This window comes from Gymnodraco acuticeps, unplaced genomic scaffold, assembly GCF_902827175.1.
Source record: "Gymnodraco acuticeps unplaced genomic scaffold, fGymAcu1.1, whole genome shotgun sequence".
NCBI classification, from domain to species: Eukaryota; Metazoa; Chordata; class Actinopteri; order Perciformes; family Bathydraconidae; genus Gymnodraco; species Gymnodraco acuticeps.
The window spans coordinates 2284017-2295701 of record NW_022989800.1 but is presented as its reverse complement, the minus strand read 5'-3'; the positions used below and the strand labels follow the sequence as shown (position 1 = coordinate 2295701).

The 11685-nt window shown below is 38.9% G+C and overlaps 1 protein-coding gene across 3 annotated transcripts; it reads right to left on the bottom strand.

The window, feature by feature from the left end:
• Positions 1-4523: 4523 nt before the first annotated feature.
• si:ch211-117n7.7 (uncharacterized protein LOC751622 homolog) lies at positions 4524-10598 on the bottom strand. Of its 3 annotated transcripts, none has more exons than XR_004569911.1 (13): positions 10380-10598; positions 8174-8286; positions 7973-8078; positions 7724-7843; positions 7549-7579; positions 7402-7447; positions 6987-7116; positions 5864-5901; positions 5720-5793; positions 5530-5612; positions 5348-5385; positions 5126-5247; positions 4524-5024 (listed from the first exon to the last, which is right to left on the bottom strand). XR_004569911.1 is itself a non-coding variant. In XM_034225469.1 (13 exons), exons 1-13 carry the CDS (start codon positions 10469-10471, stop codon positions 5003-5005), a joined length of 1056 nt encoding a protein of 351 aa, XP_034081360.1. In that variant the 5' UTR covers positions 10472-10598; the 3' UTR covers positions 4524-5002. The 3 variants fall into 3 exon arrangements, 2 of the variants coding, with proteins under 2 accessions (XP_034081360.1, XP_034081369.1); XM_034225469.1 differs by having other exon boundaries at positions 5348-5426; XM_034225478.1 differs by lacking the exon at positions 5530-5612 and having other exon boundaries at positions 5686-5793.
• Between the last annotated feature and the right edge of the window lie 1087 nt (positions 10599-11685).

The following is an 11685-nucleotide window of genomic DNA, read 5'->3' as shown; positions in this document are numbered from 1 at the left end:
CACACACACACACACACACACACACACACACACACACACACACACACACACACACACACACACACACACACACACACACACGACCGGACATCTCCTTCATAATGCGTCATCTCCTTGTTTCTCAGCATTCACTGGATTATCCGTAAATCATACAAACAAAACCAAAACGTTGATTTATCTGTTTTCCCGTTTTAGTTTAAAAACTGAATAACGTCGTTTTTTTGGTTTTCCGTTTTCCCGAAAAACCAAAAAACGACACCGGTTCTTTTTTAAACTTTGTTAATATGTTTTGGATGCATATTGTTCTAGTATTTGTTCAGGCTGTTACATACAATTAGCCTCTGTTGCTGCTGGTGGTGAGTAAATATTCAAATCAGTTAAAATTGACAACCGGTCCGCGATTTTTTTTTTTTTATGGATCTGCTGGTCCTTGGCACAATACAGGTTGGGAACCCCTGGTTTAAAGCATTCACCACAGCGTCAACCAGGGGCTTCGCTAAAGCCCCGGATGTTTTTTCTTTAGCCCCGGACAAATTTTCCCTCAATAATATAAATTATACATTAACCTACTTTACCTATAGGACGGACGGCAGGAATGTAATTTCCCATGTTCAGTGAATGCAACACAGAGGCAAGACGACGCCACCAGACCAATCAGAGAGTTGCATGGAAATAAACGTGTTTTATTGGCTGACAGGTACGTACCTCTCCTCTGTGACAATGTTTAAACTTTAAACTGTCAGCCCCGGACGCGGAGATTCTGAAGATGGACATTAGACATTTCTTAAATAAAAAAGACGGCAATTCTCAAGTGGTGGCTCACAACAACCCCAGAGCCACCACCTGAGCCAGATGAACAAGGTATGTACCTGTCAGTAAACTTACAAGTTATGCGAACATGTAAGCAAAGCATACATTATAGCTACGTTGACGTTACTTTGAATCGCGCGGGTAAGCTAAACCGTTAGCAAGTAGCTATAGCTAGCCAGATATATTAAATAAACACTTTGTCATACAATCTAAATGTTGTGTTTTTTTAGCGTTACTTGGTGATTTCAAAGAAAGCTCTCTGGGAAATGTTGACTTACTGTCTGTGTTCGACATGAAGCTAGAAGCTGCCTTACAGTACACCGTTGATCCTGAGTCCTGTCAGTTAAAGTGTTTCATAGTTAGCTTAGCTAAGCATCAACCTAGCACTGAAATATATATATATGGATGTTATGTGACAGTATTTCTGAGAAAAAGTCAGCTGAAATGGTGGCATAGTTGCCACTGCTTTACGTGTCGACAGCATGTTTGAACGTATTTGCAGCAGTAAATGTGGCTGTCTGGCCACTGACGTTGCCATAACAACACCTGCATTTAAATGTGCAACCTCTTTTTGTGACAGATTTTGCATGAAAATATAATTCTTCTAATTTATATTTCCTATTGACAGCTAGTTTCTATGTGAACATTATGAGATGGACAGCCAGCTAACAAGCTTTTTATACTAATATTTCAGATCAAAGCCAATCCAGTGGGGCTCCTGAAAGGGGGCAAGGGACACTATGCTCCCAAATATTAAGCCTTGACCCGCATCTTAAAATTGATATGATCAACAAATGATCTGCATTGTCGGAGGCCTTTTTTCCTCATTATCATGTCAAATTGTACAGCTTTCCTTAGTGTTGAATGCAGAAAGATGACTATATTAGAGTATTAAGTGAAAATGACTATATTAAAGTTTTAAGTAAATATATTAAGTGAATTACTCAAACTGCATTTGTATAGGAAATGATTATGTCCTATTGGCAGATAACTACTCTAACAGTGATATCTACAAGAGATGTAAATTTAACTATTTTCAATTGGTTAGTATTACATTTTGTGACAGTGTGGTGACACTCATTTTAATGAAGACAAATGTGTGTATCTTGAAATTCATTTATTTGACAGAGCTGGAAACTGATACATACTTGTTTGTGTTTACCTACACAGTCATCACAGATGAGCCAAACAGAGTAGAGGATGAAGAAAGGAGAACAGGAGAAAGGGACACACAAGAAGGAGATACAACAGACAAGAACGACAATGGAGACAACAATGAACAGGAACATCAGAACAGACAAGAGTCAATGAGTAACATGACTGATTTAGGGACTGCAGATACAGGGCCAAGGCAAGTGAGACACCACTGCTTTCCATCCAGCATGTTTGGCCAGCAAAAGAGATCATTTCAACCGCAAACAGCAAGTGATGAGGGATTATTATTTCCTCCTTCCATCCCTTTTTTCTGTTTAATCTGATTACTAACAACTTCTAATAATTTGACATAGTTTATGATTTAATTGGAAAATGAAGTGTTTTTAAATAATAAACCCGTTTCTGATTCTGATTCTTTGATTTCTTTTTGACATATGGGTGTTGAGAGATATATCCATATCTCTTAATGTTGCTCTCAAAGTGCACAAGATTGATGCTTTTAACTTCAGTATTTAAAAAAAGTCTTCCTGGGGGACCCCAGAGGAGGTTAGTTCCCCCCAAAATAGCACTTTATCTCTGCTTATGTAACTCCGGTGTAGTGTCCCCTCGTCAACAGATCACTCAGAGCTGGTGATTACTTTCCTGCATTTCAATGGACAGCATATAAAAAGGACACGTGAGCTGCATTGCTTAAGAGATCCTCTCATGCTATCTCTTTTACAATATAAGTGTCCAGTCAACAACAAAACATCAGTGATCGTATAGTGGTAGTATATTTTTCACAAGCAATGTGAAAAAATAAACTTATACAAACTGGTGTACAAAACTCACATAGCTGCGTTGATCTCCTGGAGTGTCTCTACTCTTTCTTCTCCACATCTCTTGTCCACCATCAGAGATTGCAAACATTTCAGAAACAGCTAGAGGTAGGGGACAAACAACTTGTTCGCTGGGCATGTCAAAAACCTCCCTGCTTTGATCAAGACTTTAGGGAGCCTTTAGCCCCTCTAGCAAAGGGACTGGAAAGCAAGCTTTGAAAATTCAGTACCATCTACATGCTTGTCATGTTCCAGACACGGCTCTCAACCACTCAGGGCCTGCACAAATACCTGCAGAACGAAACAATTGATTTGGTGCAGGCAGTAGATTACAAAACAGCAGTTGAGAACACACTGAAAAGTTACCAAAGTAACGAGAAAGCACATGAGGTCTATGACAAGACCAAGGCCCTGTGCAATGATCTTGATATTCCCGAAACTGTGACACAGAGGAAGAAGCGAAGAAACATGGAAGACTTTGTAGTCAAGGCATCATGTGGAGCAATGTGAAACATTAAACATAAATAAACTGGTGTATAAAACTTGCATACCTGCATTTCAATGGACAGCATAAAAGGACTCGTGAGCTGGGTTCTGGTGCTCAGATTAGCTATTGATGATCACGTTGATAAATCATATAAAACAAATAGCCAATCACACTAAAACCATGTTGCTGTGACTGTGAGCATTAAACAATTAACATTAAACTAAACAAACACAACAGTACGTTATTGTCCTTATAAAATAAAAACATACATTTTGTCCACCGAGATAATACAGGCACCTTACCCTCGAGAGATCCTCACGTGCTATGAGAATCTCCCACAATCCATTGCCGTAACAAAGCTAATGCAGGCACACGTTTGTGACATCAGATGGCGCAATTGTGTATGTGCGTGTTTTGACTGTAGCGCCGCCACTGTGGGCTAAGCCCCGAATGTTTCCAGGTCCAGGCGACGCCCCTGGCGTCAACCATTCATTTAATATATTTTGGGATTTCATGATACCACTCTGGGGATAGTTTGGATAACATAATACCACAACTTAAAACATTCCAATGAATAGATGGATTGTTGAGAACATAAAACACCTTCAACAACTTCCCTTTGTAACTCATGAATACAGCTATTTGTACTTCTCTTATCACAACCACAACACCTATAGTATAATAAAATGGGCAATATTTTTAACAATCTTCCATCTACAGCAGTAGTTCAAAGGTACTGCAAATACACTTTCCCCTTCAATAAATCCTTCTACAAATGTGGTCAGACCTTCTCATCAAAAGGAGACAGATGCCACTTCATTGACGACATGCTCTTGAGTTTTAAATGTTTTTGAACATCTACCCAAATGTGACATAGATATTTAACAGACAGCATATAAATGTAGATGTGTGTCAGTACAATAATGGTTGGAAGGCCTTGTTGACAGGTTTGTCAACTATACATTATACACATCACTAGAATGAGCAGGGGGACTTACCCTAAATAAGACATGTTTAAAAAATACAGTTTATTAAAATAACTAATATGAAGCATGGATAAAACATCCCTTCTTCAATGCAACTTCCAGCATGCTGCATGTATATGGAGGCTGCATGTATATGGAGGCCTTTTCATGTGAATTACTGAGAGGTGAAAGGGAGTTACTATCTGTGCAAGGAGGACATCTTCTGTGGAGTTTGACACTAATGAAACCAAAATGTAAAAGTGCATTACACATAGACGGACCAATGCATTGCTTGTTGACATCAGCAGTGATACAGATTTATTATAATTTAACGGCAAAGACATTTGAACTGAGGTTCTTTCAACTGATAGGAATGCACTTTATATCCTGTGGTTGAATTGAAAGACATTCACAACTCATTTCTGACATTTGCCAGCAGCTGCTCTCCATGTATTGTTCTGAAATAAAAACATAGACATCTTAAACCTTGGATTACAAAACTCATTATTGGGAATTATAGATGAGCATTATCACCACACCACAATGCCCAGCAGAGGGTGGATTCTGCTACAATGGCTCATACAAATCACACCATTTTTTTTTACGATTGCCAGAAAAATGTTTGCATTTATTCTTAAAAATATAAGATATAAAACAAACAAATACAAATTTGAAAAGTAAAGAAAATCACATATTTGTGCAAATGCAGTCATAAAGACAAAAGCAATTGATTGGCAATGTGTGTCTGAAGTCTTCTGCTTCCAACTTTACAGCGACAGGACAAACTTCCTGCGGAGGAGACATGATGAAATACATGTTGAAGATATGAACAGATACATATTTGCCAAAATAAAATCATTTGAATGTCAATGAGTGAAATATTTTCTCACTGTAAGCTGTCAGGCAGATGGGGGTCTCGATATAAGCCGTTGTGCAGATACCCCAGAGAACCGTCAAATGGCACCATCTTGACCCGCTCTGCATTCTGGGCCATCACTGCTACCTCATACAGCTGGGACAGAGAAAAAGCAAGGAAAGTTTGTTCCAGTTACAACAAAAATCTATCCCACAGAAAACACCTAATCTATTACAGCTTTCTGTGCCGGTAATACCTCCTGAACAGTCTGAATGGGAGCCAAGTGATCGTCCTCTGAATGGAGGAAAAGGATCGGGCATGTCATTTTCTTCAAACTGCAAGATAACAAGTCCATATAGTCATTGCATTTTAAATGTAATAACAATATTAATAACTGATTAACTGTTGTTTTAAAGCAAGCGTTAAATGGACACTTACTTTTCTTCAGAAGGAAATAAAGCCTTGTTTTCTTCCCCTGGATCTGGGAATAAGTATCCAGAGCCTGGAAGCCTCCAGTAATACTTAGAACAGAAAGAAAATAATACATTAAAAGGTTAAGCGTAATGAAGAAGCAGCTACTTGAAATGCACAAACCACATGTCAGAAGTGACAAGTTCCAGAAGTTTACCCAGGTAAAAATCGGCATCTCCTGTCCCTTAGTATTGAATGTACCCTCCAGAATCACACCATCAAAACTCCTCCCTGAAAACAGGAAACTGTCATCAAGAGTCCTTTTATTTCCATTTTCCAAAATACACTGGTATCAACTTACCTTGCTCATGCAGTTTGACTGCAGCATTAGTGGCCACTCTGCACAGAAGAGAAACATCCTCAGTGTCTCATTTAGTGTAGTTGGAATGAACAGTTCAGCTAGTTCTGATGTTAGCAGGTGTATTGTAGCTGTGGGCTAATCTTAATCAACCTTTTCTGATTTAAATAATTTCCTATGCAACATTACTCTCCTATCAGCATATTTAAAAACCTACTTTGCCTTATTTTACTTTATTTTGCACCATTAAAATGTGTCTTTTTCTTCTCCCAAGTACAGTAAATATACATACAATGCATATGACAAAACATACCAAATGTTGTACCACAACAGACAGCATACACAAGTATAGCCAACAATGTGTTATATATTATATAAAAGAGCACATATCTTATTTAATAATAAGGGAATATAAGTTTTATTGTTTATTTTTTGGAAGTAGCTCACACTCTGAGTTTGATGGACGTGAGCTAATTGTTAAGCCTTCATGTGTACAGCACTGTCAAATATAATGCAAAGTAACATTTACGTCGATATATTGACAGACATGATAGTATTTAATATGATGAGATCTAAAGTTTGTATCAATATTTGTCTGACACTCACTATTTAGGATTTTCTTTGCATAGCTGCCACTGGCATTTCAATAAACTGGACCTGAAACGGTGAAACATTAAGGACCAATGAGTCAATCAAGCTATGTAACTAATCAATATTTAGGGGAAACATTTGTTCAGTCTCCTTTGTAGTGATTCTGTGCTGAATTCAAAGTGTTTTGCACAGGAATGATTTCCAAAGGTTAGATGTTGTGTTTCTGTGTGTGGGTCTCTTTCATCTGTTCAGCCATGGCCATCCCTGCTCAGGTTAAATGGTGTAAGTCGCTGCTTTATTATAAACATGTATACGGTATTATATCAAAATAAGAGGAACAGCAAATGTTTTGTTTCAACAGCAATTAGATAACTAAAGGATAGAGAGGTGTCTATTACATCAAAGTCCAATATTTAAAAAAAAGAAAAGCATGTTATACACATTCATAACATTGACCTGTATTAACTTTACTTGTGGAAGTTAAGTGTCTCTACTTGAGACAAATGCTGAGGGTAAGGAGTGTTTTGTCACTGACCCGGTGCCAAGAGAGTGTCCCCAGATGACGACCAGGCTGTCCCCGCTGCGTTCTTTGACCCAGTTGTAAACGTAGAGGGCATCTGTGGTCACACCGGCCTCAGTCGGCTCCCCGGTGGAATCTCCAAATCCTGTAAAGTTTCTCTCAACAACTTCAGCTCACCGTCAGATCCCAAGAGATGCTCTTCACGGCCACCAGGGGGCAGCCACTCAGCGGGAAACCTGCACTAGTCTGACCTTAAATTGAACTACTGTCTTTTGACGGCTTAACAACAAACAACTCATCAAGCACAAGTGCATCACTCTACATCTTATGCCTGCAAATGATTTTAAATCAATGTGAGAGGTTGGTGTATTACAATCAATAAAAAGCCAAATAAGTGTGGAGATGGTCATAAATCTTAATTTTCACCTACCTCTGTAGTCAGGCACCAGCACGTGGTAACCAAGTGCACTCAATACCTGTTGACAGACACATAATGCTTATTTGTCTTCACAATGGCTGCTTCTTACGTTTATTAGACCTTCAAAAGATTCATATGTTTGTGCCGGTGATCACTCACTTTTGCCACTCCGATCCGATGAGCGGCTGCCCTGTTGGAATGATTCACAGATAACACAGGGGCCAATTGTAAAAAACTTTTTTTTTTAAACATTCCCAAATATGTCTAGCTGTGTGAAACATTTAATATCTGCTTCTTCGGGAGCAATTTAACACGAATGCATTATTCATCATACCTTGTGCCTGTGTTTCCGTGAAGATATATAAAAACTGGACTTCTATCCTTTAAAGTGTCCTGGTACCATGCCAAGTCCTTCCCTTGTGCCTCCTTCCACTTACTTTCAGGGACAGTGTGCCTTGAACAGTGCAGAACAATAAAACAGCTTAAAGGCACAACTGATAACTGATAACTGGATCATTAAAAAAAAAGGTCCTTGCCCTTTTATAGCTATGATAAAAACATTTCAAACGTGGCCTATACTCACCACACGCCAAGGGAGATTCCTTCCTCTGATGTTAAGTACATGTTGACGGTGTGATTAAGGGAGAGATCAGAGGGTCGGCTCAGGTCAATAAAGAACGGCACCCTGACTACGAACAGGAGAGAAGAGAGCTGAGGCCATTTTTTGTATGATCCGCTTGAATATTTACAATACTTCACAGAAGCCAAGAGGGAATTCACATACCTCTGTGAGTGTAAACAAGGTGCTGGATTAATTCAGGGAGTGTCTTCTGCAAGCAGGGCACCAAAAGGAAGATAACAAGGGCCAATAAGCCTCTTTTCAGCCACCACCGGGACCTGAGAACAGACAGAAATCAATGTGACCACTCACCATCTGGCCATTAGTTTATATAACTCGTGTCAGTAATGGCAGACGACCCTCCAGGTTGTCTTTCATACTGACTCAAATACTTGTTGAATTGTAATTTTTGTAACTGAGCCAAACAAGAGCAGACTGCAATGGAGGGGAGTAAGAGCACCATGCAACACCATCTGTTAATTTAAAAGTGTAATGTGTTTATGTAACATTTCCACATTAGAATTCTAAAGACACTTTTTTTTTTGTTTAGCTGTGTACTTACATTATCCTACATTTTACAGTTTTAAAACCCAGAGAAATACATCATTTTTATCTAAGTATCTGTCCGTTTTATTTACTCTCCTTTAATGCAGTCATATCCTTATGTACATGTGCATAAATGGACTTTTTTTTCCAGTTTTAATCCACATCTAAATTATACAGTTTTTGGATACTGGTTGTTAATTCTGTGTATTTTAACCGGATTAAGGACTTTAGTCATCAGAAGCCTGGATCTTAAGTCATCTGTAAAACGAGCTGAGAAAACATTAGCAGCAGCCAAACAGCTTTGAAGAAACACAGATTTGGAGCATGAATCTGCTTCATTCAGTTGGTATGGTTGGTTTCTAGGACAAAGTCTGTTTGTATACAGTACCTCTGCTGATAATTCGGCTCACTTTATTTCACTCCCACTGCAACTCTGCTTCGTTTGAGCTGCAAACGTTTTTGGATGACTCAGCAATAGTAATGTCTCAAGGTGGAAACCACAAATAACTTTACTGATTCAAAACCCAATTCACTTCAGAGTCTTAGTTACTGAGACTATGGTTGGTTCGCTGTTCAAATGCGCTTCAGTGTGTCGACAGTGAATGAACACATCGCCATTCAAACAACAGATGTACGAGAGAATGTACACTCAAGCCCATTGGCATGTAGAGATCCACTCCACACATGTCCCACCAATCTGTGGTTGCAGGATTAATATGGGAGAGAAGGACTGTGTAATCTAATCAAGAAGGCAGGCTGCCATTGGAGTCCGTCATTACTCCCTAGAGGCAACAACAGGCAAGAGGATGCTATTCAGGCTATTGCCAATTATTGGACAATGCATCCCACCCCCTCCATTAACACTCTAATCAGCCAGAATAGCCCTTTTAGTCGAAGACTGATTCCTCCTCACAGCTCGAGGGAAACATATAGGAGGACATCTATTTCAACAGCCATCAAACTCATCACCTCATCTGCCAAGAGTTAACATTTATAGTATAACTTCCCAACCCTTTTTAGAAGAGGTCCAAAACCCCATGCCAGATTGTTCCAATGAATGTACAACTGCTGCAGTGTACTGTAATGCAACCATTTGTATTCTAGACAACTATTTTTACTGCACATTGTTCTAGTATTTCTAGGAAATAATAATGTCACTGTTACCTCAAAGTGTACTGCCAACACTCTGAATCTCTTTTCCAATCCAAATCCAAAAACGTAACCTAACGGCTCCGCGGACGTAACGTAACGGCTCCACGGATTGGTCCATTTTCTGTGTTAGAGTTTTACTCGCTACAGGGTGTAGCCTACCGCCATGTAATAAGCGGGATAATGTACACATTGCACATTGCATAATGTGCCTTCATGCCGATCTAGATCCCTCCGCAAAAATGGCTCGTTCGCGGGCGAGAGCCGGCTCCCGTCGTTCACTTAAAAGAGCCGGATCTTTGAGGCGGCTCGTTCGCGACCGACACATCACTACTACTTTGAGGGTTTGTGACTTTGCAGACCGTTTACATGCATACAAACCTTCATAACACACAAGGGGACGGGTAATAACCATAGGTAATAACCTGAAAAGCATGACATGGAACATGGACATGGAACCTTTAAGTTTAAACTAACTCACTGTAATAAAAATGCAATCATTAAATCTCTAAAATATCGAACTTTTAGTTGATTAGGACAACAATATGGGGAAGAGAAATCGATATCGACTTTAATCCTATGCTTTAATCCCAGCACTTCAATGCAGAGTTAAGAATGACAAGCTAACATAACTAGTATAATAGCAATAATAAAGTGAAGTAGCTAGCTAACTCACGGTGCTTCATCCCTCTGGACCCGGGCAGACCTCTGAACTTTGCTGGCTGCGGAGGATGCACCATGCTGTTTGACGACCCTCTTCCTCGTCATGTGAAGTCCGTTTAATTTATCAAATGAATGCCCTTTTAATATTTATTCTAACCCCTAGCCCAGTTCCTTAGTGTTTCTGTGTCACTTGGCAGCAAAAAAGTTGGTACAAAGTGCAGTTTAATCGCGCGGAAGGGGAGGCACCTGGGATTTAAGGTAGCACTGCTTTACAGTGTTTAGTAGAAAGCACAATACATGTTACACACAATGCCACCTTAAAAACAGTCAATACAGTTAACCAGCATGTATTTCCTGTCATTATTCAGAAAGATTCTTGCAATGCAAATAGATAATTAGATAATAGATTTACAGTATCAGTCTCAACTGTTATTAAATTGAATGGTTCAGACAGTACAATTCCAGAGGAAAATACATTTGGATAGAAAGTAAAACATCACTGATTAAAAACAGTTACAAACTTTGCTGCAACCATTTTTATCAGAATGACTGTTTTGAAAGAACAGAGTAAATGAAGTGACATAACATTCTTTGATTCATATCCTACAGTTAATTAAAGACTACATGAGGGAATATTAGAAGAATAACCTTAATCCATCCATTAAAGTTCCAGAGACTTGGAGAAATAATACCAAGGAGTGCTGAAGATATCCTGGAGGCTTTAATTTGTCATCCATCTCTATATTACCATTCTCTCCTTTTATGTAATTTCTATGCCCCATGTGGGCACGCACATACAGGTAAACATGCTACAAGCAGTACAAAACCAAGTGACACACAGCAGCCCCATTACTGATTTCTATAACAAAGACATGTCAGACTTTGACAGATCAGTTAAGCACATAACATTACTTTTGGTAGAAGAATGTCACTCTGAGCACATCATGTCTGATGGCCAAAATGTCCCTGTGAAAATACACATTGTTATCTTAAACAGGAAATAACCTGAAGTGTGCTTTCTATTATGGTTTATGTATTGGCATTCCTGTTTAAATGTATTTTATGTTTGCTTTGGACCTTTCATTACACCACGCACATTTACATAATTGTCTATTAATGTGCACTTTCTGCGTAACTCTAAAATAAAAGTAAATTGTATAAATGAATAAATGGTATACTCTTTTTGTCATAAAATGTATCCACCCCATTTCTGGAGCATTTACTAAGCACGCAGTGCCTGGAAGGTTTTTTCCATTAAACCAATATGTGTTATTGATTTGTAGCAGCAGTAACAGTGTTCAGTGGTGTTTGGAATTAAA